The 22,863-nt window shown below is 39.9% G+C and overlaps 1 protein-coding gene and 1 long non-coding RNA gene across 2 annotated transcripts; one reads left to right on the forward strand and one right to left on the reverse strand.

Moving 5' to 3' along the window:
- Positions 1-254: 254 nt before the first annotated feature.
- Positions 255-14,105, reverse strand: ZNF330 (zinc finger protein 330). Its single transcript, XM_035323459.1, has 10 exons — positions 14,034-14,105; positions 10,564-10,693; positions 10,281-10,300; positions 10,106-10,176; positions 7,880-7,959; positions 6,506-6,632; positions 5,681-5,785; positions 3,165-3,211; positions 1,965-2,082; positions 255-1,325 (listed from the first exon to the last, which is right to left on the reverse strand). Exons 2-10 carry the CDS (start codon positions 10,681-10,683, stop codon positions 1,051-1,053), a joined length of 963 nt encoding a protein of 320 aa, XP_035179350.1. The 5' UTR covers positions 10,684-10,693; positions 14,034-14,105; the 3' UTR covers positions 255-1,050.
- Positions 8,578-10,307, forward strand: LOC118165458. Its single transcript, XR_004750052.1, has 2 exons — positions 8,578-8,633; positions 9,179-10,307. It is a non-coding gene; the product is annotated as an uncharacterized LOC118165458 (long non-coding RNA).
- Positions 14,106-22,863: the final 8,758 nt, after the last annotated feature.

The raw sequence follows: 22,863 nt of genomic DNA on the forward strand, positions 1-22,863 counted from the left end.
CTATATTTTCCATGTTCCACTACAGAAGGAAACTAAATGCTATTACCTACACTTGTACATTGGTAATGAGTATGTTGTTTCAAATCAAGAATCACTTCATACACTTCTGCAAGCATCACCTCCTCTGCTCAGGTGTGCTGATGACTTGCCTTGTACGAGTGCATTTGCACAGAACAGTATCTGCACCCAGCATACCTGTATTTTCCTTAACTTATCAATTCATAAATAGGGTTTATTTCCTAACATTTTTTTAAATTTTTATATTATATGAAAAGAGAAGAGTTGAATGCTTGGCATGGAATAAACCAGTCTTCTTTGGTCTAATGAGAAATTGATAGATTTTAGTGGGAGAGAAGATACACCAACATTTGTGTTGAAATAATAATTCTGACTACCTGGGGTGCACTTGTAATGATTACATATAGCCCCAATTATTAATATCTTGTACTAAAAATTGCCAGAAAGATAATGTTCAAGTATAGAGAGAACTACATTGATCTGCCTTACCTCCATAGGATAGGAAATTATTTTAATGCCAATTTACACCATGTGCAAGCTGCTTTCCAACTATTTGAAAGTCATCAGTAGTTACGACAATTCATTTGAGAATGCAGTTGACTTTTATTGTGCAGAAAAAAAATAGTCTACAATTCAGCAGTACATCAATCTTATGAAATCAGTTAACAATTATTGTAAAAATAACTTAATTTCTGATGAGCAAATGGAAACAAGTTGTACAGCCCTCCCACATTCCTATATCGATAGAGGAAAAAGGCATTAAACTGTTACACTCAGTAACTGAAGGACAATACCACTTCAGCTGTTTAGGGGAATAAAAATATTCCCACTTTCTCCCCCAAGTCACAAACCCAATAATGGTTTATACCAACAAATCTCACTTGGAGTTACTACAGATGTCCCACACTCTTCATTCTCAGACTGTGATATGTAAGTACCTGATAAAACTATCCTACTGGCATGTATACAACTCATAAGTGAAACACCTGCTTGGCTCCTTCCCAATCTTTTTAGCCCACCAGCATACTAAGATTAATCTTCAGGTTCCTCATAATGTGCATACCCACTAGCATAAGTCCTTCCTAAGCTCAAGTTGCTGAATACATCCATGGTTTCTGTATCAGAATCCTTCCCTCCCTCATCATTGTCATCTTCATCATCCTCTTCTGCTTCATATTCATCATATTCATCCTCACGATCACCTGCATCTCCAGCCTTGCTGGAGATGTTCTTCCAGTAGGCATCATAACCAGAAGCTCCATCTGCATCTTCACCTCCAGTCTGGCGGCCAAACTTCAAAGAGCGTGCTGCAGGCAGGGAAAAACCATCATGCTCTCACTCCTCAATACCAATTTGAGCAGAGTATCTTGACACTTTTCCATCATTGTTTACTACTCAGCTAAGAGAACACAATGCCTGTCAACCTTTTTCTAAATCTGGTATTTTCAGATTAAATCCGTCCTCTGACAGAACCTTTCCACTACATGCAGTCTCTCCCCATACAGCCATGTTTGTATAATCAATAACTGCTTCCAGAGTACAATTTAGATTTTAGGATATACCTTCAGTACTCTAGCCAAGAAAACCTGTAATTGGATGTGCTCCATGGACTTTGTACATATTCTGATTTATTAAAGAGTAGTTAAGAAATAGATTCTATGCATGTCATCAAATGACACTTCTAAATTAATTAGCCTGTTTTTATAAATGAAATAAAGGCTTAAGTGGGGATCTAAAATCTCAAGCTAAACAGAAATTTTACTGTGTTAGAATCAACTAACAATTAAGAATGACTGCTCAGTTCTATAAACATTTTTTTCTCATAACAAATACAACAGATCTTTCTAAAACAGTTGAAAGTAACCAGACTTTTCTTAGTGTTTCCATGCAGAAAAGTAGTCACCAGTGATACCTGTACAGCTTGTTAGCTAGAGAAACAGGCTTACTTGACATGCTCAGGTCCTTTGTCTGCTGAGTTTCGTGGCCGCATTTAGGGCAAGGAGGCTCTTTTCCCTTTTCCTGCTTAAAAACCTTACTTCGCACATGATCATCACAAAAACAAGCCTGTGGGTTGAAAAGGGAATGAAAATGCTCAATGTTTTAATCATAGAATCTTCAGCAAGAAGCAAGCAAAAATGTGTCTAACAGCAGCAAGATTTTCTGGTCAGGATTAAACTTTAATGAGCTCCTATCTGCAGTGGAACTGGAATCTGCACACTACTTAAGAGCTGAACTGTCGTGTTAAATGTCGTTTCATGGTTACCTGGGGTAGAGACTGCAAAAAGGTGCTGATAAACAGGTAGAAAAAGTAACATATTCAAGGACTGGATTACATTGCTGCCCACAAGGAGCCTGGCACTTCTTGGTTTACCTTGGCAAGTTTAAATAAAATACAATCAGATACGCATGCCAGAACATAAATATGCAGCGACCCGAAGGCAAGAATTAAATTGGAACTTCATGTGTTGAGCACCAGGGTGCCAGTGAAGATATATGGAGAAAGAAATAATTTGAATACAAAATTGATCCAATGGAGACACTGGAGGAAAAAGAAAAAAGAGGGCAAGAAAAATAAGAGCAGGCAATGAACCAGTACCTGGAGAAATCTGGGCAATGCTGATGGTGAAGCAGGTGGTACTTTTTATACAACATTACTCCTGACTGTGTAAAAACAAAAGCCTGGTTTTAACAAATTAGCCTGTGCATGTGTAAAACTGGCGATAATTTTTTTTGGATCCATGCTGCAGTGTTTTCTGGTCAGATCATCACTTGACTGTATGCAAAAACTTTTAAAATTCTCTTAGCTTTATGATAGATCAAAACATACTCCAAGACTTGGATTCTGCTCAAGACCATAGATTTGTCTTTTTGAAAAGGTCCAAACATGGTACAGCCCCAGTTTAAACACAGAGCCTAAGACAAGACCACCTCACCTGGTATGAGGACGCACAAGAGCAGCTTGTGATAACAGGCAAAGAATTAGAAGACTTGCAGAAGTCTATGCCCAAGCTTCAGAAAATAATACCAAAACTATGAATGTTTTTGAATAATCCAGAGGAAAGCACGACAAGATTTGGTACCAGCATTGGAAGCTAAGGAGAACAAGTCTGCAATCATAGCTACTTGCAACTGTCTTTATTCTTTACCTTACAACGCAGGCAGGAATGCTGCCCAAGCCTGTTACAGGAAACACCTGCAGAAGAAAATCAATATGTAAAACTCATTACTTGGAAACTACAAATCTGTAATTCTTGTTAGCACCCTGTAGAAAAAAGTATATAACAATGCAACAATTTGAGGCATTTGTTTTTAATTCCCCGAAGAAATATACTTTGGAAATGTGAATCAGTCATTTTACCATCCAATACCTTCTTGACTCTATTTTACTAGGTCTTTCAAATCTAAGCCTCCGTGCAATAAAGCAATTTGACCCAAAGTACAAGCTGAAGGGGGAGCAAGTGTAATCGTTCTTGAGTTTTCACATTCTTAAAAACAAAAGTTCCAGATTCAGTTTGATGTTAAGAGATTTTCTTCTTTTTTCTTGTACCACAGTGTCAAAAGGAAGAGCGTTAGCATGTTACATTCATTTAAAAAAAAATGCTCCTGCAGCCTTTATCTCATTCAAATGGGATTTGAGGGCACTTAAAAGCTTGCAAATAGGAAACCTAGAAGAGTTATTTTGTTCTGTATTTTTCAGTCATGCCCTCAGGAAATGTACTTTGTTGCATACAACTTTATATTTAAAAAAAAAAAATCTGTGTAAAGAATGACAGCTGGTACATGAATTGTAAAGAGTGGAATCAGCATTTGCAAAATCTAACTTGTCTTGAAGCTTCAAACTGATTTCTTCATTCCACTAGAGGGAGTATACTAAAGGCAACTACACAGGAATTGGTAGCAGCATGAAGCTGGAGAAAAGTTACTCCGTTAGACGCACTAATCATACCTTGTCATTAGTCTCTGCCTGTACTCAATCTCTCCACCTCACCTTACACCTATGATCACAAAGCTTTTGAATCTGAAGTAAAAACATTGAGTTCTCCACGTGAGCAGGATAGCTGTGGGAGTTAGGACTCTGTCATGCATTTAAAGATAGAATTGCAAATGCTAATGCATATATATTTAAAAATTTCTAGAGCATCTCTGCATTAAAAAACTTCTGCATTGTAAAGTAACAGATTTTTTTCATTGCCAGAATGGGTTTTAGACTACAGTTATATGACCACATTTAATGTTCACATTTTATGGAAGGTCATGTTTTATAATTCTAGACTGCACAGTGCCACAAGATGCAGAACACAGTGAAACCCTCAAAAAGGACTTTCTCCATTCAGGGTGTGACATCACATCTGTGAATTAAAAGCTTCTAACAATCAGTGAAAAATATTCTTGTGGAACAGCTGTTGTTGCTTCAATATTGCTATGCAGGAAGATGTTCTAGCAGAATACATCAAGGAAGTCAATCAAGAAAACAGTTGGCAGACAAGAAGAGGATGAGAGAAAAAGGAGATAAATCTCTGAAGACAGACTGTAAAACTGAAATTAACAAATATTCTGAACTGGGAAAATCAATTAGGACAAGAGATTAAGCTGCTTTTGAAGACCACTTTATATGGGATAAAAAAGCACCCATAATATCTTTTAAAAAGATTGAAAATGTTTTAATAGTCAAAATACATTAAAAAAACTTTGGAAGGGACAAACACTTGTCTCATAAGGAAAAACAAATAGTAATTAATGGGGATAGAAAAGTAACACTTCTACAACAGATTATTTCAGATGTGTACTTTTTTTCACTTCCTTTTGAAGTTTCTTATTTCAGCCAAAGATGGGTAGTGGACTAGCAATGTCCAGTAAGAAAACAAGAGGGCCATACAGATACCGGTTGAAGTTTTTCATTGTCCTTTTTCCACTCTGGGTGGACAAGAAGCCTTAAACTACTTGGTTTTTACTCAGTAGAAGTGCTCGTTTGTCAACATTTGATGCATCTGCTGACATACATGTCCACAGTCCACTGGTCAGAGAAGAAACTAGCAGTGAGTTCAGGCTTTGGATAAACACAATTTGGTCCCTTCTTCCGTGCTTACTCTCACTCAGTAAACCTGGTGATCATTGTCTCCTGAGTCATGACCTTCCTCAGGACTTGCTGCTTTTGCAAAATCAACAGGTGCCAACCCTTTACCAACATACAGACCATCCTTTGTACATCCAGAGCAATCTGGGACAATTTAGCCAGACTAGATACAGGTAGTAGGACATTAGGACAGCTGCTTTTTTTGAGGAACAGGTATCTAGAAGTAGCTCATCATACAGTGAAAACTGTGGAAAAGAGTTCCTTCTTGCCTGTGGAGCTTTGAGGACTAAAAAAACAGCATTAACTGGTCCAGATGCTCAGATGTAGTCCTAGCCACTGCTGAGAGGGTCACTTTAGATTGCCACCTATGCTCTGGCAGTGAGAAGGGTCACAGAAAAATAGTCTAGTCTAGATATCATGAGCAAGCACTTAAGAACTGAAAGTTGTTTCTTCCAGAAGCAAAAAAAAGCCTCCAGAGCAAAAAGCAGGCTATTTAGAAAAGGCTCTGGAGAGCATTCTGGAGCACAGAGGAAGCGATTTGAGAGTCTGTTTAGCTTGGGAGAAAGGGACAACAAACAACTAACTTACATTTAAATGTCTCTGCTTCCAAAACTTGGCAGCTGGCTTGATGTTCAAACTGATCATCTTCACAGAGGAAATTGTGGCAAAAAGAACAGGCAAACATTCTGCCTCCTAAAAGATTTATCAAGGCAAATTAATCAGCAACAGGCATAGGCTTCAAGTTCTGTTCCATAAACAATTTAGGCAGTTCTAAGTAGTTTTGACCGAAGCCTAGTTCTCCCCTCCATCATGGGCGTCAACAAAAACTTCTAAATTAGACGCTAGCATCCATTACTACACTGAAAAATATTACGTTTCCAAGACAGGATAGCATAAATACAAAACAAGTATTATTCCTAGTCTTTTTAATTCAACTATGACATTCGAGTATTTTTTTTAATGGCGTCAGACCTTCTCTCAACCACAGTCTCCTTCCATCCCACCCCCTCACCTCCAATGCACACTAAAACACACATTTTAAAGGATTCCACAAATGGAGGTTAGTATTGTTTGCCAAGCAACTGGGAGTCCAAATACCTGAACTAGTGCAGATGAAAGGATTGAGAATGGCAGCAAATTGCATGTTGACAACCAGATGCAGTGCTTAATTACATGAAGCATTCAGCTGATAGGACAGTTAATTACATAAGTGTCCCTGATTTAAGCACTGTGTGTTCTCAGGCACATTATTCCCTACTGCATGAGGTCTGTTTTTCAGATGGGAAGAATGCCTTGTTTTGATCAAACATACTCAGCAGTGAAGATTAAAAATGCTGTTAGGGATATCCGTACAATAACTTAAGCAATGTGAGGGAAAAGTATATTTTAGTTCATTAAGTGTAAGCAACCTACCATGATCCCAGACAGTTCTTTCACACTCAATACATTCTGCATCTGCAAGAGGGCAGATGCACGCATGCGTGCTGAGACACTTCCTCCCGTGACACACCCAAGCCTCACAGAAATCACAGATTGCACCCTGCAATTACAGAAAGATATTATCTTGGGACTTTTACAATATCTAGAGAAACTCTTATTCTATAACCCTGAATGCATCCATGTATCTGTTCTCTCAGTGAGTTCATTTCAGGTGAGCAAGAGACTATGAAACAATCAATATTCCAATCAAGCCACTCCAGAGTTCATCTTTTTTTGTTTGATGCTCATTTTTGCACAATTAAATATAACAAGAAATAACACTTACACATTAAAATTTTCTAGCTGAACCCTGTGATTCATAAATGATAGAGATATTCTGGCAAAAATGCAATTTCAAAAAAAAAAAAAAGCCCTATATTCTGACAGCTGAAATCAGTCATTCAGATTTTAAACCATGCAATATTAGAACACAAGCTCCACAGACAAAGTTCAAATTACTCATCAGAAATATAATCATACTTTTTCATTTTAATTAAACTGTAAGATCTACAGATAAATGCTACAATTTGTATAGTTGAAGAAGCCTCATCACCCAGAATGTAATGAGCTACCATGTATATGCACACACAAAACTAACAAAACAATAGTGAATCCAAATTAATTGATGAGGTTGTGTCCATTAAGGCATGGAATGAGCTTAGGAACTTCAGACGGAAAGGCCAGCTGTGTTACTGAGAAAAGCTGACTGCCAGATGGATACAGAAACAGGACAGAGGCTCAGTCTGTACAGCATTTAATCCACAGGCTATGACATGCCATACTTTGCTTCTCAGGGCTAATTAACTTTATTCTAAGAATCAGAAACACAACAGCTAGAAGTTATGACCATCTCTGCAAAGAGCCCAGATGTGGGGTTTTATTTGTTTGATTTTCAATAAAATCCCCACTAATGCCATGGGATAGGTTGCTCTCTGCAAAATACTAAGAAGACAGTAAGTAAATCAAGTCCCCTAGTTTCTACAAAATGATTCTAGACTTTAATGAAGACTAGAAATTGGCTATGGGGTATATAAGCCACTGCACTGTGAATGCATGTGCTTAAGACTTGTCACTAACACAGATCTGTTGACATCCAGGACATCTGTCAGGGTTTGCAAGAGATGAATAAAAAAAGGGCAGAATTTGAGTTTCCAGTATAATTGAAAAATCAGCTTGTAATGGTAAGATAAGAGAAAAATCTTCACATGGTACATGTTATCATTGCATAAATTTGTTCTCTCTTATTTTAGAAAGATTTGCATAAATAACCCCATATTGCAAAAAAAGGCTGTCATTTTATATACGTACCACCATTGCTAGTCCAGTACTGTACACACCAGCATGTTTTATGACACAGTCTGAAGACTTCATCATGCATTTGGTTTTTCCTGTTAAAAAAAAAAAGTGATAACCAGAAGAAAAGTATGTAAAAATTCAAAGAGTTAGAAAGAATGTTCATATAAGAGCAGCAATTCAATCAAACAAGAGTACTTAATTCTATATCTAGGTAAAAATAATACAAACGTTTGCAAACTGTAACCTAACCTTATATCACCCTTAGATCAAATTAATTGTTTTGTTTGCAGCCAAAATCTCTTGCACCAGTGCTGAGATGAGGCAATCAGTTGTCTTGCTGTATATTTTGAGCCATGCTGAATATACTGGCAAGAATTTCAAATGTCAAAACAAAAAAGAAAATAATTAAGGTGCAAGTCAAGCAACAACATCTCAAAAAGTTGCATTTAAAATTGCTGCTAGTTCTATCCCTCCATAAAAGTGATGTGGCCAAGGCTGAGGCCCTCTGAAAAAAAACACATGTACCTGATGGTTTAATTACTTGACTACTTAGATACTCGTTTTTTTGTGTGATTTTTGTGATTTTTTTTTTTTTTTGAACCATATGAGATGACTTCCTAGGCAAAATAATTCTCTTTACATGCAGGAATTAGATAGAACTAAAAGTACTTCAAAAGTGCTTTTTTTTTTGAGTCTGCACTTCAAAGTCATTCGGATACATATAAGTGACTAGGGTGACAACCTTCCTTTAATCCTTGCTTGTGATGTAAGTAGCTCTACCACAAAGATCCATGCTCTGTATGTAGTTATGCAAGCAAAAGAATTGGAATTAGCCCAGGTTATTGCACTGGGATTTTTATCACAGGTTTAAGCTGAGCTGCTGCAGACCCCTTTGGTGTCTCTGTTATTTCCTCCTTAGAGGAATCAACAAAAGGATGTTCCCTGCAAACCTACTGAAGAGCTAACAAAATCAAAATTCTACTCTGCAAATGCAATTAAATCCCAGTATGCAGCATCAGCAGCAGAGTTTTGATTTAATCATGCCTCAGATGCCAAATGGCACTGAGGAAAGACCACGGGTGATCTGATCTGGGTAACATGAGGTGGTGGGGATATTGCTGGGTCTGGACCAGTGCAATATAGCTGCCGTGCTCCCATCCCTCAGGGACTTCTCTAGGAAAGATTATGTTTGTTTATGGGGCCTGTCAACAACACTTGATTAAGCACCAGACAGTTCTAATGGTCTTTGTCCTGGCAAACCCTAGGGAACTCAGCATTGTTTTGTGGTTATTAAGAATGCTTTTGTTTCAGAAACATCCTGCAGATTAAGATAAATTCAACATATGGGAGTCAACTTCAGATGTATAATACATTGTAAAATACACAACGTGTGTTTAGTACTTCACTACATGATGACAGAAGGAAGACTTATGAAGGATGGTGCGCTGCCATTGCACACAGTCAGCCTGGCTTCCAGAAATGCTCAGTATCTGCAGGTCCCAACAAAGGCTGGAAGCTGCAAATGTTAGCAGCTCTGACCATCAGACTATAAAACAGCCAAATTGCTTAATGACAAATTGAAAATGTGAGGATGTGTTGAAACAGTAAAACAACAAAAATCACTTTGAAGTCTAAAATGATTATTAACCTCCCCTGCAAGCAAGCAAGCAGTTGTTTACATGAACAGGCAGTTTGGCCTGATTCAGACCCCAGTTCTATCACTAGGAGATTTTCTCTTCAAAAGCACCAGCCCTCTAGCACATAGAGCTAACACCAACAGCTTTGTTATAAAACCATGTAAGGAGAATAAAGTACAGTTGCTTTAATTGATATTAATGATAGCATCCCCAAAATGCAGTATGTATTAGTGCCTTTTTGGCAGTCAGCTCTTTTTAATCTTTGCTGTCATTAGGAAACAATACCGTATATAGCAAATCTAGGGAAAAAGTCAGATGTTCTCAGTCCCAAAAGGCAGTGAGACAAGTTCATCTAAATATCAAATACCGAAGACAAGCCCATGGCCCAGACTTGCAAACCCTGGAGGGTCAGAGGTATATGCATTAGTTTGCATGATGAAGCAAGAACCTCTTCTCAAGGAGGATAATCAGAACAGATTTAAAAGAACCTGCTCCAAAAATTGCAAAGGTACTTTAAGACAAAGGTAATATAACTGCTAAGAATTTAAAAACACAAAAGGGACTGTGAAATAGTATGTTTACCTTCACTACTTCCACTTACCACACTGTGCACAAATGGGTAATTTTTGAACAGAGTTACAGAAGTAGCAAAAAGCTCTATTCTTCTGTCGTCTAGGCACGTGGAAAAAAAAAAACAGAGCATTACACTAGATTTGCAAAATGTTTGAAACCAATTAATGTTAAACTGATGGTTTTAGAAGGGGAAAAATACTTACCTTTGGCACTTATCACATTCCTAAAAAAGAAACAAAGTACTAATAATTATTTTTATTCTATGTGAGCATAAAATGTACAGACACCCCCCCCCCAGGGACTCTGAATTAAATTCTGATTAGGAAACAAACTTTGAATTCAAGTATTATACCTCTGATGCAAATGTAACCTTAAATGTAGAGGAAGAATGGTATTCTAAGGGTATTAAATAAAGTTAACATTCTATCACTGGTTTTACATAATATAAAATCAAGTATTGTAATATAAAATTTTAAGTTATTTTACCATTGAAGCATTACAAGGATGTTTGGCTAAATCTATGTTGGCTTTTGAAGCCCTTATCTGCTTTTCACGTTCACGGCGGTTCTCAGCTTTCTTACGCGCACCAGTCTTCTTTTTAGGCATTTTTCACCAGCTATGGGATAGAAAAAGGTATGTAGTGAACACACATAAAACACGTACAATTTACAATACATGTAAATGCACAGATAGAGATGACATATCCAGCACGAAAACTGGATCTTGGAGTTGCCATCTGTTAACTATCTTTCTTCTCCATTTGCTTCCTTTACAGATTTCTTTTCAAATGCAGGATAAGGGTCCGGTCCCTTAGAAGAATCATGTGTTGAACCATGAAGAATCTTGTGATCTGAAAACAACTTTCACTGTCCTCAACTTTGTGCTTAATTGTCTTTGAAGTGTTTTGCCTTTGGAATAATGTTATGCTTTGTATAATTGTTTGCGATGGGCCTCTGTTTTAAGATCACCTTGTTGCCTGTTTAATAAGGACAATATTCATCTCATTCTTGCATCTCTCTTCTCATACTCACTAACTACTTAAATCAGTTAAAAAGCATTCTTCAGGTAAGTGAGTCATGGTGTACTGTAAACATGCTAATTTCATGCTTTGTGAAAGCTTAGAAAGCAAAATGTCACTATTCTAGACTCAAGAGCTGTGACAAAAGGATGTTTGAACTGCAAATTTATCATTCTAGCACATTAGTAATAATGAGGAGATAAGTACGCAGTGCTCTAAAGATGCCACTGTTTCCCAAGAAGGGTTTATGCTAATTTAATTGCATCTGATTGGATGTGTCTGTTTTAACTTTCCAGGAGGGAATCAAGGCAGTGCAGTGGTGAGACTGTCAGTAAATCGATTAGACCACTGTGCTCTTGCCATCTCCACAGTGAACTCTGTGAACTCAGAGTGATACAAGGAGATGCAACTCCAAATTGTCATCTCAAAACCTCCATTTCCAATTAGGGAATTTTAAGAAAATCGCTATGGATTTTGGGCTTGGCAGAAGTTGGCCCGCATGATGGGACAGCTCTGCCAAAGCAAAGTTCTGCTGATTCCAGTAGGTCTCCCGGTGGCTACAGGGGCCACCGGTGTGAGAGGGAACAGGAGGTACCTGCTCTCCCCAGCCTCATCCCTACCTCTCAGCTGACATGTAGGCACATGTACTGGCATCTGCAAGGACAGCTGCAGCATCAACAGGCAGTTAACTGTAGCAGCTTAAACTTAGAAGAAAAATTGGAATCTTTTCAAAAGGTCTTATGAAATAAACCCAACAATCCTAACTTTAAGGAACAAAGAAATATATAGTCGTGACCAAATATTAAAATTTGTTTTTGATAGCACACATAAATCAGTTTGCTCAGCTGTAGCATTCCGCACCCCATTTATGTTCTATTAGTGTCACATTATGTAGTCAAAATGGTATTGCTAAGCTGTCTGCTGGCAACTGCCATTATTCTAGAGCATGACATTTCTGACACTGGGAGTCCAATATGAGGTTGCACACTAATTTTCAAGCTGCTTGAATGATGATTTAACAATAGAATCAAATTGTTAGTATTTATACCTTGACTTCTTCACATTACCTCATAATCGAAAGCACTGAGAAGACAAACCACCTTCATAAGAAAGTCTCTCAATGACTACTGAGGACACAGATTATGAGAAATGTCGAAGACAGGAGTTCTTTAGAAAGCTGTGCTATCAACAACAAAAATGCAATGTCAGGTTCTTTTAACAAAACTATTAAATTAATCTAGGCTCTCAAACACCAAACAGTAAACACCACCCTAATGATCAATATTCTATCACTCTTTCCCTCTGAGCTTCCATGCAAGATATTTGACTTTGCCCTAAATTATAGATTTTTAGGGAACTGGCCATCTTTTAATTTTCTGACCATAGCACAATAGTGTTATGATGTCAAAAATTTTGATAGTAAAAAATTTTGTTTACTTGCAATTTTTTTCAAACCAGGGTATTGTACCTTTCAAAAGTGTTGATCAATATTTAAAGTTCCTGTGCAGTATGTTCTGCCTACAGTTTTGATAATCCTTCTGTAATCTGAGGCTGGTGGATGACCCAAAAATGTATTTAGGCACCACAGCACTGTTACCAAGTGTTCAGACAGGAAATGAGAAACGCACAATACTATCTGTCACACTGTGTATGTGTACCCTGCTTCCTTCCAGCTACAGTGCTGCTAGAGAAACCACCCAGGACTTGTAGGTCCATGCCTGGATCCCTCCTCAGCCCAAGAAGGTATGAACCTGCTGACCTACAGAGCACCTGAGCTCCTGAACCACAAGCAGCTCTGCATGAGGGTTTTTCCACCATTTGAAAGTTTCTACTCTGGAACAAAATGTTCCAGACTGACTGGGTTGGAACAGCAGTAGGGGCAAGCATGACTCTAGCTTAACAGCTGAGGTGTGGTAGAGAAAGCTGAGTCCTGTCATCAGCAGGGCACCTAAGAGGTGAGTGGCTGCATACTGTGTCCTCAGCAGCATATGTCATTCTGTAAAAGTCCCACTACTGTTCCTCATGGGCTGCACTGCTTGCTATGGTAAACACAGGTACAGACATCAGAGTTCCCACTACAGCTCCAAAGACTGTTAGTGTATTTTACCTGACACAAACTGTGCTATTTAAAATACGTAAATGATGTTTGGCATTTATATTCCATTGAGGTTGTACCATGCCTATGCCATTTTTTCCCCCTCTTTGCAATTGTTTTTTGTGAGTTTTTGAAGATGCACGGTCAGTCTGCAGCAGACAGGGAAGCAGACTGCACCAGCACGTTTCTGGATCTCGTGTGCTGACCAGGATGTTCCCTTGTGTCATATTATTCTGACTTAGCAGGGAGGTCAGCGTGTCGCCTGTCACAAACGTAATGACTGGCTGTAACAAGAGGTTCAGCTGGGGGACAGTTGGGTTACCCTTGTCCCACCACACAAATATGGAGAGAAGCAGCCATCTGCCTTCCAGCACTTCTTGTCTGTGACCATCAGACAGCTTCTAGCTTATTAACCAAAAGAGGAATGGGGTTCGCTGGCTCATGTCTGCTTCCATGCTGGATTCATTGAAACCTCCTTCACCACTTTGCAAGCATTGTACAAGATTAGAACGCTGACTAAAATAAGATCTATGCTAATAATATTCCACGCTGATATTCCATCCTATTTAACAACGAAATAATTTTCACGGAAGCCTGAGTTGAAGGCGTTACTCCGCCTTTTAGGGAAACGCCTGGCACCGGCTGCAGGCCCCCGGCCGGGCAGGGCACCGCGATGGCCCCAGCACGGCCCTGAGGGCGACAGCCGCCCCCCGGTAGCACGCCTCGTCCCGGGGCACGCAGCCGGGCCCGGCCGCGGGCCCGCAGCCATACAAGCCGGCTGCCTGCCACGCGCCCAGCGGAGGCCTCCAGCCCCCAGGCCGCGCCGCACCGCCCGCTCCCCACCTGGACCTCGGCGCTGCGCGGCATCCACTCCCCCGGAGCTCCCCCGGCGGCAGCCCCCGCCGCCCCTCAGCGCCCGCCGGGCTCCGACGGCGAGAGGAAGCCGGCAGCGTTCCTCGGCCCGGCCCGGCCCCGCGCCGAGGCACTAAGGTTCCGCTCCAGCCGCCGCTGGGGCCGTTAGGGCCGCTGGGGCCGTTAGGGCCGTTGGCCGGGGCCGTTGGGGCCCAGCCTGCCTCAGGGCCGGGGAGAAGGGGCCGCGGTGGGCCGTGTAACGCCGCTTTTGTCCGCTTGCGTCTTCTTGGACACACACACATGCACACAAAAAGCTGCTGCCTCCACATGAGTGTGTGTGTCCTGAAGGGAAATGAGGAAAAAAAAAAAAAAAAAAAAAAAAAAAACTCTTAAAAAAAAAACTCTTAAAAGAGGGTTACATTTTTTTTGCCGATCCTATTTAAAGTAATCTTTCTCCTCCCAGAGAACAGTCCCTTGGCATTACTGCAGCTTTCTCCTCACTGAGGATGTGCTCTTGGTGTAACTGTGGCTTTGTCCTCACTGAAAAAGTTCTTACAAAGTGTTTGTGCGGATGACATTGTTCAGTGGTCATTCCAACCGTAATTCCTGTGTGCTTTCATGGCGATTGCCCTCACGCTTTTACTGAAGAAAGACCAATTGCTAGGACACACTAATTGCATCAATTAGTTGTGACTGTAACCCATTAAGGTTGTCACCTCAAAAGTTCTCTCTGAAAACTTATATCAGTAGCTCTGTATTTTTCCAAAATAAAGCCTTGTCTAATCTTAACAGTAGGCATACAACACAGCAAGCAGGGAAGCGATCGATCCCGTTACCACCAAAGCCCTTGCTGCAGTCCAGCCTGTCTTTGGGGTCTGGATCCAGGACTGTTTCTCAGCATTTTCCAATCCTGTCCTCACTCACTGAGCCGCCTAGAGGCCTGTGACCTTCTTCTGGTGCCTTCTTGACTTCTGCCACCACAGCCTGCTCTGGAGCCTGCTTTCGCTGGAGCGCCTGGAAGACATCTGCCCAAGGTGAGAAGGGTATGAAGTTTAGGGTGAGGATGGCTCTGTGGCTTGCTGCTCCCCTTTTCGTTTTATGTACAACGAGGCTTTGCTGAACTCCTCATCATAAAAAGTATACGACACAAGTAGAAACAGAAAGGACCAAGGATGGCTTTGATTCCTTTTAATATTGTAAGTTCTCCCTACATGCATATTTATTGTTCTTGTGCATTTTGCCTAGAAATCCCTTGTGGAAATCATTAGATGATGTATCTGATAGTTATTTAAATGAAGATGAGTAGAAGGATCAGAGAGCAGTTACATTGCAATACAATTCATTTATAGTCTTTTGCCTAGGATGAGAAGGGTATGATACATATTTCATACACATTAGTCTTAGGGCACTGGTGTATTTCTAGTGTTCTTTGATCATCCATTCAGGTGGGTTAGTTGTATTGCTTCACACTGGGCTTGGTCATGCATTTCTTACTGGAATTGGCTGCTAGGTAGGTATGTGATATTGGCTTAAAGAGAGAGACAGGAATTCAGTGGGCACCACTGCCTTTCCATGGAGAATCTTGTAATTTATGGGAGTCCAGGATTGTATCTCATAACAATTTACGTGCTTGTCATGCTTTTCGTTCAAGATGTAACCTTCACACCAGGTTTTTGGGATGCACAGAAAACTGTGTTATTAAGATAAAAATTTGTGACGATCACTTAACTGGACATTTTTCATTATAAGAAAGCGTGTGGAGAAATAATTTTTAATTATTGTCAGTAACCATGGCTACACACTGTTTAACTAACACCTTAAGTAGAAAATGTAATCTTTTGCAAGACCTTAGAGCTTTTTGTGTCATTCTCACTTTTCTAATGAATGCCCTCACTTTTCTCAATGAATGCCATGAATCATTAGTATACTTTTATTCTGATTGTGACCATTTAAGTTTGTTTTAAACAGTCAGGGATGCAAGAACACAGTGAGAATAACTGCCACTCATTGGGGAAAAAAAAAAAAAAAGAAAAAAAAAGTTTTAATCTCTTTTAGAATAACTATTCTAGGCTGCTAATCCACTTTCATTAATGAGTGGAGCTGTTGAAGAAAGGACTTGCAGATACATCCATGGAAATTACAATTGTCCTTCCATTTATTTGAACGTGCATTTTTTACATAAGCAAACATATGAATAAAAAGGAGGAAAAAGCTAGGGAAAAAAAAGTGTTTCGCTAGCCACCCTCTAGATGGCAGGAGTCGGTCAGTTCAATCGTGAATGGTGAAACATTTTCAGAACAGGTAAAAGTGGCTCAGGGCTGTAATACAAGTGAATAAGAGAAAATTAGAGGAGGATAGCCAATTTAGAGCTCACACAATTTCCATTAGCAATACTGGACTACTCTCTGGGGAACTTGCATGTAATGAAATAATATGTGAGAATATTGTAGACTTTTTTTTTTCCAAAGATACGTGCAGAAAGTAGTGAGAGTCACCCCCATATTAAAAGGTATTTCAAGTGACTTATGTGAGAGCAGCCACGGAAGGAAAGCATGCATCTCTCTGAACATCTTCATTCCCTGTTATCCTACAGAGAATCAAAATATGTAGATTACCTTGTCATACATCAATTAGCAGCCACTGCCTGTCTAGCTGAGAAAATAGGACAAGACTCTGTGAGGGCCTCCCTGCATTGCCTGACACAGGTATTTCTGCAGTCAAGAGATTGCAGGACAACACAAGCGGTGGTGACTGCCTTAACCTTAAGCTGTGCTACCTGCAGAGCAAAAGCTAGTGAAAATGTGCAGAGGAAGTCACTGTGGTAAACTAAATGATGCAAGGACAGCACAGCTGATCCTGGTTGGTATTCACATGTTAAAGGTGTCCCGACAGCATCCATTGTTTTTCACTCCTGTTTTACCCTACTACAGTGCCATGCATCTCAAATAGATAGTTTAACCTATGCAAAAGGCCACAGGATGCTAGCAAATCAGAATCCCTGCAAGAAAAATTTCTGTCAAATTTTAGACGATCTCTTCCTATCTCGCTCCCTTTTTCGTTCACCTTTTTAGGGTCTGGCAGGGCAGAGCAAAATGTGGTTTACATACTGACTGTTGGTCAGATTTATGGCTTTTAGGCAGTAAATTCACAAATTTACTCGCTTCTACTACTGAAAATTATTGAGATCAGAGAGGAGAATCAGGAAATGAAGTGCTTGTACAGCCTGTATCAGAGTAGCAATGTTCTGGGAGAGGTAGGACCTTTGTATGCAGTGACACTGGACTGTGACTTGGTGAGAATGAAAGATTTTTACTGCATTTTGCTGTAATATTTCAGTCCCTTTAAAGATGCAATAATGCATGTTAACTATCGACTTGAAATAAATACTGACCTGAATTGTTGTAATTTACTTTTACTTTAATGCACTGTGATTTCTTTTTCCTCTAAATAACATGCTTGTTGTGATCTAATTAAGCCCTTATTACCTACCTACCTATTACCTTAATTATCTTAATTATCGCAATGTCTCCTTGCAGCATTCAATATGTTCACCTCCCTGGGGGCTGTGTTGTAAAATGGGTGCAGCCTATACCTTTCTAGCTGACCTTTGAAACAGCATACATCAAATTTAATTTGTTTTGGAATCCTGGGCTTGCAGCAACTGACCTTAGAAGTCATGTCAATATTTGTTTGGTCTAAGATAGTTTTGTCTGTAGAAATGTATCCATGCTGATTTAACTATATAAAGAAAAAGGAAACAAAAGAGCTTGAGGCAAAAATTTTTACTGATGTGGAGTGAATTGGCATATTCAAGTACAATATTTTAAAACAGGTCTTCTTGATTCAGGTGCTGGAAAAATTTTTTTGTATGTGTTCCACTTTCCTGCCCCTTCCATTGTACCTGATACTTATAATCAGTAATCTTACCCCTGCAAAATTATTTCCCCAGATGTTTTCTAAATGGTTACTTTGTCTGGTCAAATGAGAAATTTAGTGGGGAGAAAAAAGGAAGAAAAGAGGAAAGAAAAGGAGAAAAGACAAAGAGACTTTGCTGTTAAATGATTAGAGTCCTTCTTCAGGGAGCCCACTCAGCTGTCACTTCTTTATTAAAATCTATTAATCTTTCCTATGATAGTCAAGTTGCACACTTTCACATTTCTCAGATCACTTCAACAAAGAACTGAATGGCACTTTATCATGCTAGTTTGTTGGTTTCTTTTTTCCTTTTTTTTTTTTTTTCTTTTTTAATATGAAAGTAATGAAGTAAAGCTTAACTTGCTGGGATTTCTGTAAAGCATTTAATGTGGTATCATATGTTAATTATCATAGGTTAATTAACGTTGGGGTCAGGGAATAGTGCAATACTAATCAGTTATCCATTTTCTAACAAAAGGGGTAAGCAATAATTATTTGTGATGGAATATAAACTTGGCTGGTTATTAGTATTGTTTCTCTGCAATGAGATTGTAATGGCATAAATAATCTTGCTTCTCTTCCATCTGACCCTATCTAAAGGCTGGCACATGATGATGAATTTTCTGCATATGTGATTCCAGGAGGCTTTGGGAGTGAAGAAGAGGAGGGAGATACCTGTTAGAAATAAACAGGAGTACCTGTGTGATAGAAATGGGAGAAGTGAATAAAAATTCAAGGTCAGACTGGATGACTAATGACAAAAATTTCTGTCGCAGTGCTGGAGGCTTGTAAGATGGAAGTGACAGAGGAAAACGAAGGATGTGAATGTTTTAATTGGTCACAGGATATGAGATTAATTCACCTAGCTTCAGCTGTCTAATGATGAGCTTGTCAGTCTGAGCTTGCCCAGGCTCTCCCACTAATCGACAGAGAAAGATGTGCACCTGAAGGAGGTCAGTTATTTTGCTCAGGATGGGATGATGGCTCTGTTCAGACAGCTAAAGCTAGGCCTATGAAGCCTGTCCAGGGTGCCTACTGGCTGCTGGTGCCAAAGAAAGTAAGATCCTAGGCTGTGCTGAAGGTGGTGTTTCCAACAGAACTAAGGAAAGAATTAATGATATTAAAAAGATCTCACAAGACATTACCTATAATATCTAGTACTGTTATGTACCATTGTTCATCTCCAATCTACAATGGAGGCTGGGCAGCTGCAGTCATACCGGATAAGTTAAAAGATGTGTTGCACTGTTAGATGCTGAAGCAGAGAGGTAAGAGGGGCTCAAGTTTCTGTAGGCCTCCCGTAAGTCCCACTATGCGTGTATAGCAGCTAATATCCACTTATACTTGTTCAAGAAAAAGAATTCATATGGATAAGTGGAAGAAAACTGCCAAGGTGATCAGGCAGTTAAGTAGCATGTCACATAGGAGGAGGCTAAAAAAATGTCCTGTACCTTGCAAAATGGGGTAGGGTGGCTTGTAATCAATCAATCAGTGCCCCAAGTAAGGGGGAGGGAGCAAAAAGCCTGTTCTGTCACGAGAACAAATGAGTATGAAACTTTACAGCCTGGGACTATACAGTACAGGAGACAGAACAACAATGGGAGAGTGTCAAGATTCAAGGGCTGTAGTGTGTGATGTATGAAGACATTGGAGGTTGTTTAATCTGAGGAAGGGAAGGCTGAAAATACCTAATTCAATGTCTTCAAGGACCTAAAGGAAATTTGTAGATAAGACAGACTCTTCTCAAGGGTAAGCTGTGAGAGTATGAGAGGCAACAGTCACAATGGGGAATTATAACTGGTGTAAGGAAAAAAAAATTGCTCAGAGTGATGGTGGTTAAGCGTTGGAAAACCTGTGCTGTAGCCTCACATCTTGATGACAAGAAACTCACTTCTCATTTAGAATGGATTTTATTAGAATAATAGAAGAAATGAGATTGGAAAAGACCTCTGGAGGTCACCCACTCAGCTCTCCTGCTGAAAGTTTCCACATCAAATAAGGTTGGCCAGCCCTTGTCTTGCTGAGTCTTAAATGTTGTTAAGGGTGGAGATTTTACAACTGCTTTGGGCAGCCTTTTCCCAGGCTTAACAATTCTGCTTGCAAGGACCCAGTGTCCACTGAATAGGAGGATCCTGCTGACTTCAAAGGCAATTTGACCTAGATGAGGCCAAATACTTTCTTGCCATTTGTTGCCACGTTTCTGAAATACTGGTGGTTAAAAAATAAAAATAAAAAATAAATTAAAAAAACAAAACAGCATTTCAGCTGTTCCACGTTTTTCCTTAGTTATCAAGCTGTATGACATGTCCCGCTATCATGTCACTTCCTGCCAGATAGCAATCTTTCTCCTTTAATTGTGCCTTTTCCTCGTTCAGCAGCATTCAGTTGTAGAAAACTTATGCAAATATGAACTGAATAGTTTTGCTGTCTAATTATAGCTTCATTTAGATGAGTCTAATATTAGTGGTACTGAGCACTGGCTGAATTAAATACTGAATATATTCAGCTAATGAAAACTGAAGGACTGATTGTTCACTTTATGGTATACAACATGGGTGGTTTAACTGTTGATTTATGGGACTGAAAGAGACCCTTTGCATCACCAGTGCAATTCCCTGATATTATAGGGAGCTCACATAATTTCTTTCATAAACTTAACAAGGTCCTTTCTTATTTTTCCTCACTGTGTTTCTGAAAAGCATTATGGATAAAGAACAGAATTGCACCCAGTGTTTTTAACAGCAACATACAGCAATTCATAACAATTCATCACAAAGCCTGTCTGATGGAGCATAAGGAGGAATTGAAGAGTTTGTCTCAAGTATTTTACTGTGTTTATGTATTATTGAAAACACTGGTGGAAAATGGCAACAATGATGTACCTGATGTAAAACTGCAGAAGAAGGACTATAAAGAAAAACAAGTGGTTTCTGAAAATAACATCCTGGATTGGCATCTAGTTTCTTTACCAATTTCTCCTAGGTTATTGTTCCTTTTGACAAAAGGAAATACCCTCTAAGTGATTGTACCTGTGCATTCCTTGCGCTGAGTGCATGTCTGACGGGGCAGTGGAAGTATCGTCAGGGTGCCTGAGGGGTTGTTGTTTTATTATCCCTCTTGCTACTCTCATGATGCTGGCCAGCCAGGAAATCTGAGCAAGTAACAAATGATGACTCCATCTTCAGCTGAGATGTGGTTCTGTTTTATGTGAAGTTAAATATTTGTCTACGAGGAATGGGGCCTTCAGGCTGAGTTTGCTATTTGCCTGATGACGAGTGAGTGAAGTAAGACAGCAATAACTTTCGGTCACTGCCAGCTTCTCTTGGTCTGACCCTCTCCAGCTTGTAGATCTTCCAGGCATGCCACAAAAGCTAGTTGTGTAACAGATTTGGGCTGGAAGATGGATGAGTTGCCCCTGGCAGTCAGTATGTTTCTAGACCACTTCCATTTGTATCATTAGCCAGCTGAAGTAAAATGTTCTTTCTATTTGTAGGGGTTTGATTTTTGTTTGCTTTGTTTTTTCAAGTGGCTTTTTGGTGAAATTTATTTGCATAGTGGTATTTTTGTTACTGCTCAGTTCATTTTAAATCTAATTAGTTTCAGAGAACTCAGATCGTTTAAGTGAGCACACCTTTTTTCCAATGTTAAATCCAGCTAAAACAGCCTAGAATAAATAGGAGCACTGGCCTAGAAAGGAAAGGCTTCACAGCCCATTACCAATCCCCTGAGCCCTCTCATCCCTTTGACTGTCATGTAATGTTTGTTTAATGTAAAATTTCCATATAAACCAAAACAGAATAAAAATCAAAAAGCAGAACAGCAGCTCCTTGGCACTGAGACTTTAAAATGCGAAGGTAGTGAAAATGAGATCTTCTTTCGTAAGTGCATTAGTGACCTTAGGGAACCCTCAGCAGGGAAATGCCACAGTGGTGAGAAAAGGCTGGGCTAAGAGAAGGAGGTGGGTGAGTGCGTTTGGCAGCGTGGGCTGGAGTCGCTGGGGAGTTTTGCTTTCAGCTTCGAGGAAGAGGAGGCCCTTGTGGAAGCCCTTGAGGATTTCTAAAATAAGTGCTTTGGGCCAGGCTGTTGCTGTGCATGTTACTGAGTGTGTCCGGGCAGGACTGTGGCAGTGTGTGAGTTCCTGAGGATTGCTATGCATAAGTAAGCACATCATTTTGTGAATCGCTGAGGCTCTCTACACGAGTGACTGTTTCTGTGCTTCAATATGAATAAATAACATCCAGAGCCTCCAGTCATTCTAAAAAGGTTTAATCAAGGCTATCAAATAACTGGATTATCAAAAAAACATAGCTCGCTGAATTTAGTCATGAGACTTCAGGGACTGAAGTAAATTCAGTGTCCCAACAGCTTCTCACAGGTCTTTTAAAGTTCCCAGGAAGATCAAAGAGACCCCTAATTAGGATCCTTAAAAACACAACACAAAAAAAGGATCAGCTGTGAGAAAGGTAGAGGCGATGCACTCGGAGTCCTGAACACACATCCCCTATTGTGGGTGCTCTGAAGCTCAGCAAGTGTCTCTGTGGCCACTGGTGGACTTGTCCAGCCTCGCACTGCATCGGGCACTGGCTGTAATGTTCAGCCACTGCTGGGGTGGGGATTGGAGGTACTTGGCAATGAGCACAGTATGTGTAAGGTGGGAGTGACAGCCTGCAAATATTTGTTGAAGGCACTGGGAGAATACAAGGGTGAGAGTTAACTCGAGCATGTGTTAACATTACGCTCCACCTAGCTGCATTTTCATGCAGCCCTGCCGAGTCTCGCACTTCCAGCAAGATGCTCCCAGGGTCTGCCCTTGCATCCTACTGGGACCCAGGGGTTCATCTGTGTCACTGTCCTCCCACATGCAGGTCTGTCCTTTCTTCTCCTTCTCTTGGATTTGATCGCTCCC

This window comes from Oxyura jamaicensis, chromosome 4 (assembly GCF_011077185.1).
Source record: "Oxyura jamaicensis isolate SHBP4307 breed ruddy duck chromosome 4, BPBGC_Ojam_1.0, whole genome shotgun sequence".
NCBI classification, from domain to species: Eukaryota; Metazoa; Chordata; class Aves; order Anseriformes; family Anatidae; genus Oxyura; species Oxyura jamaicensis.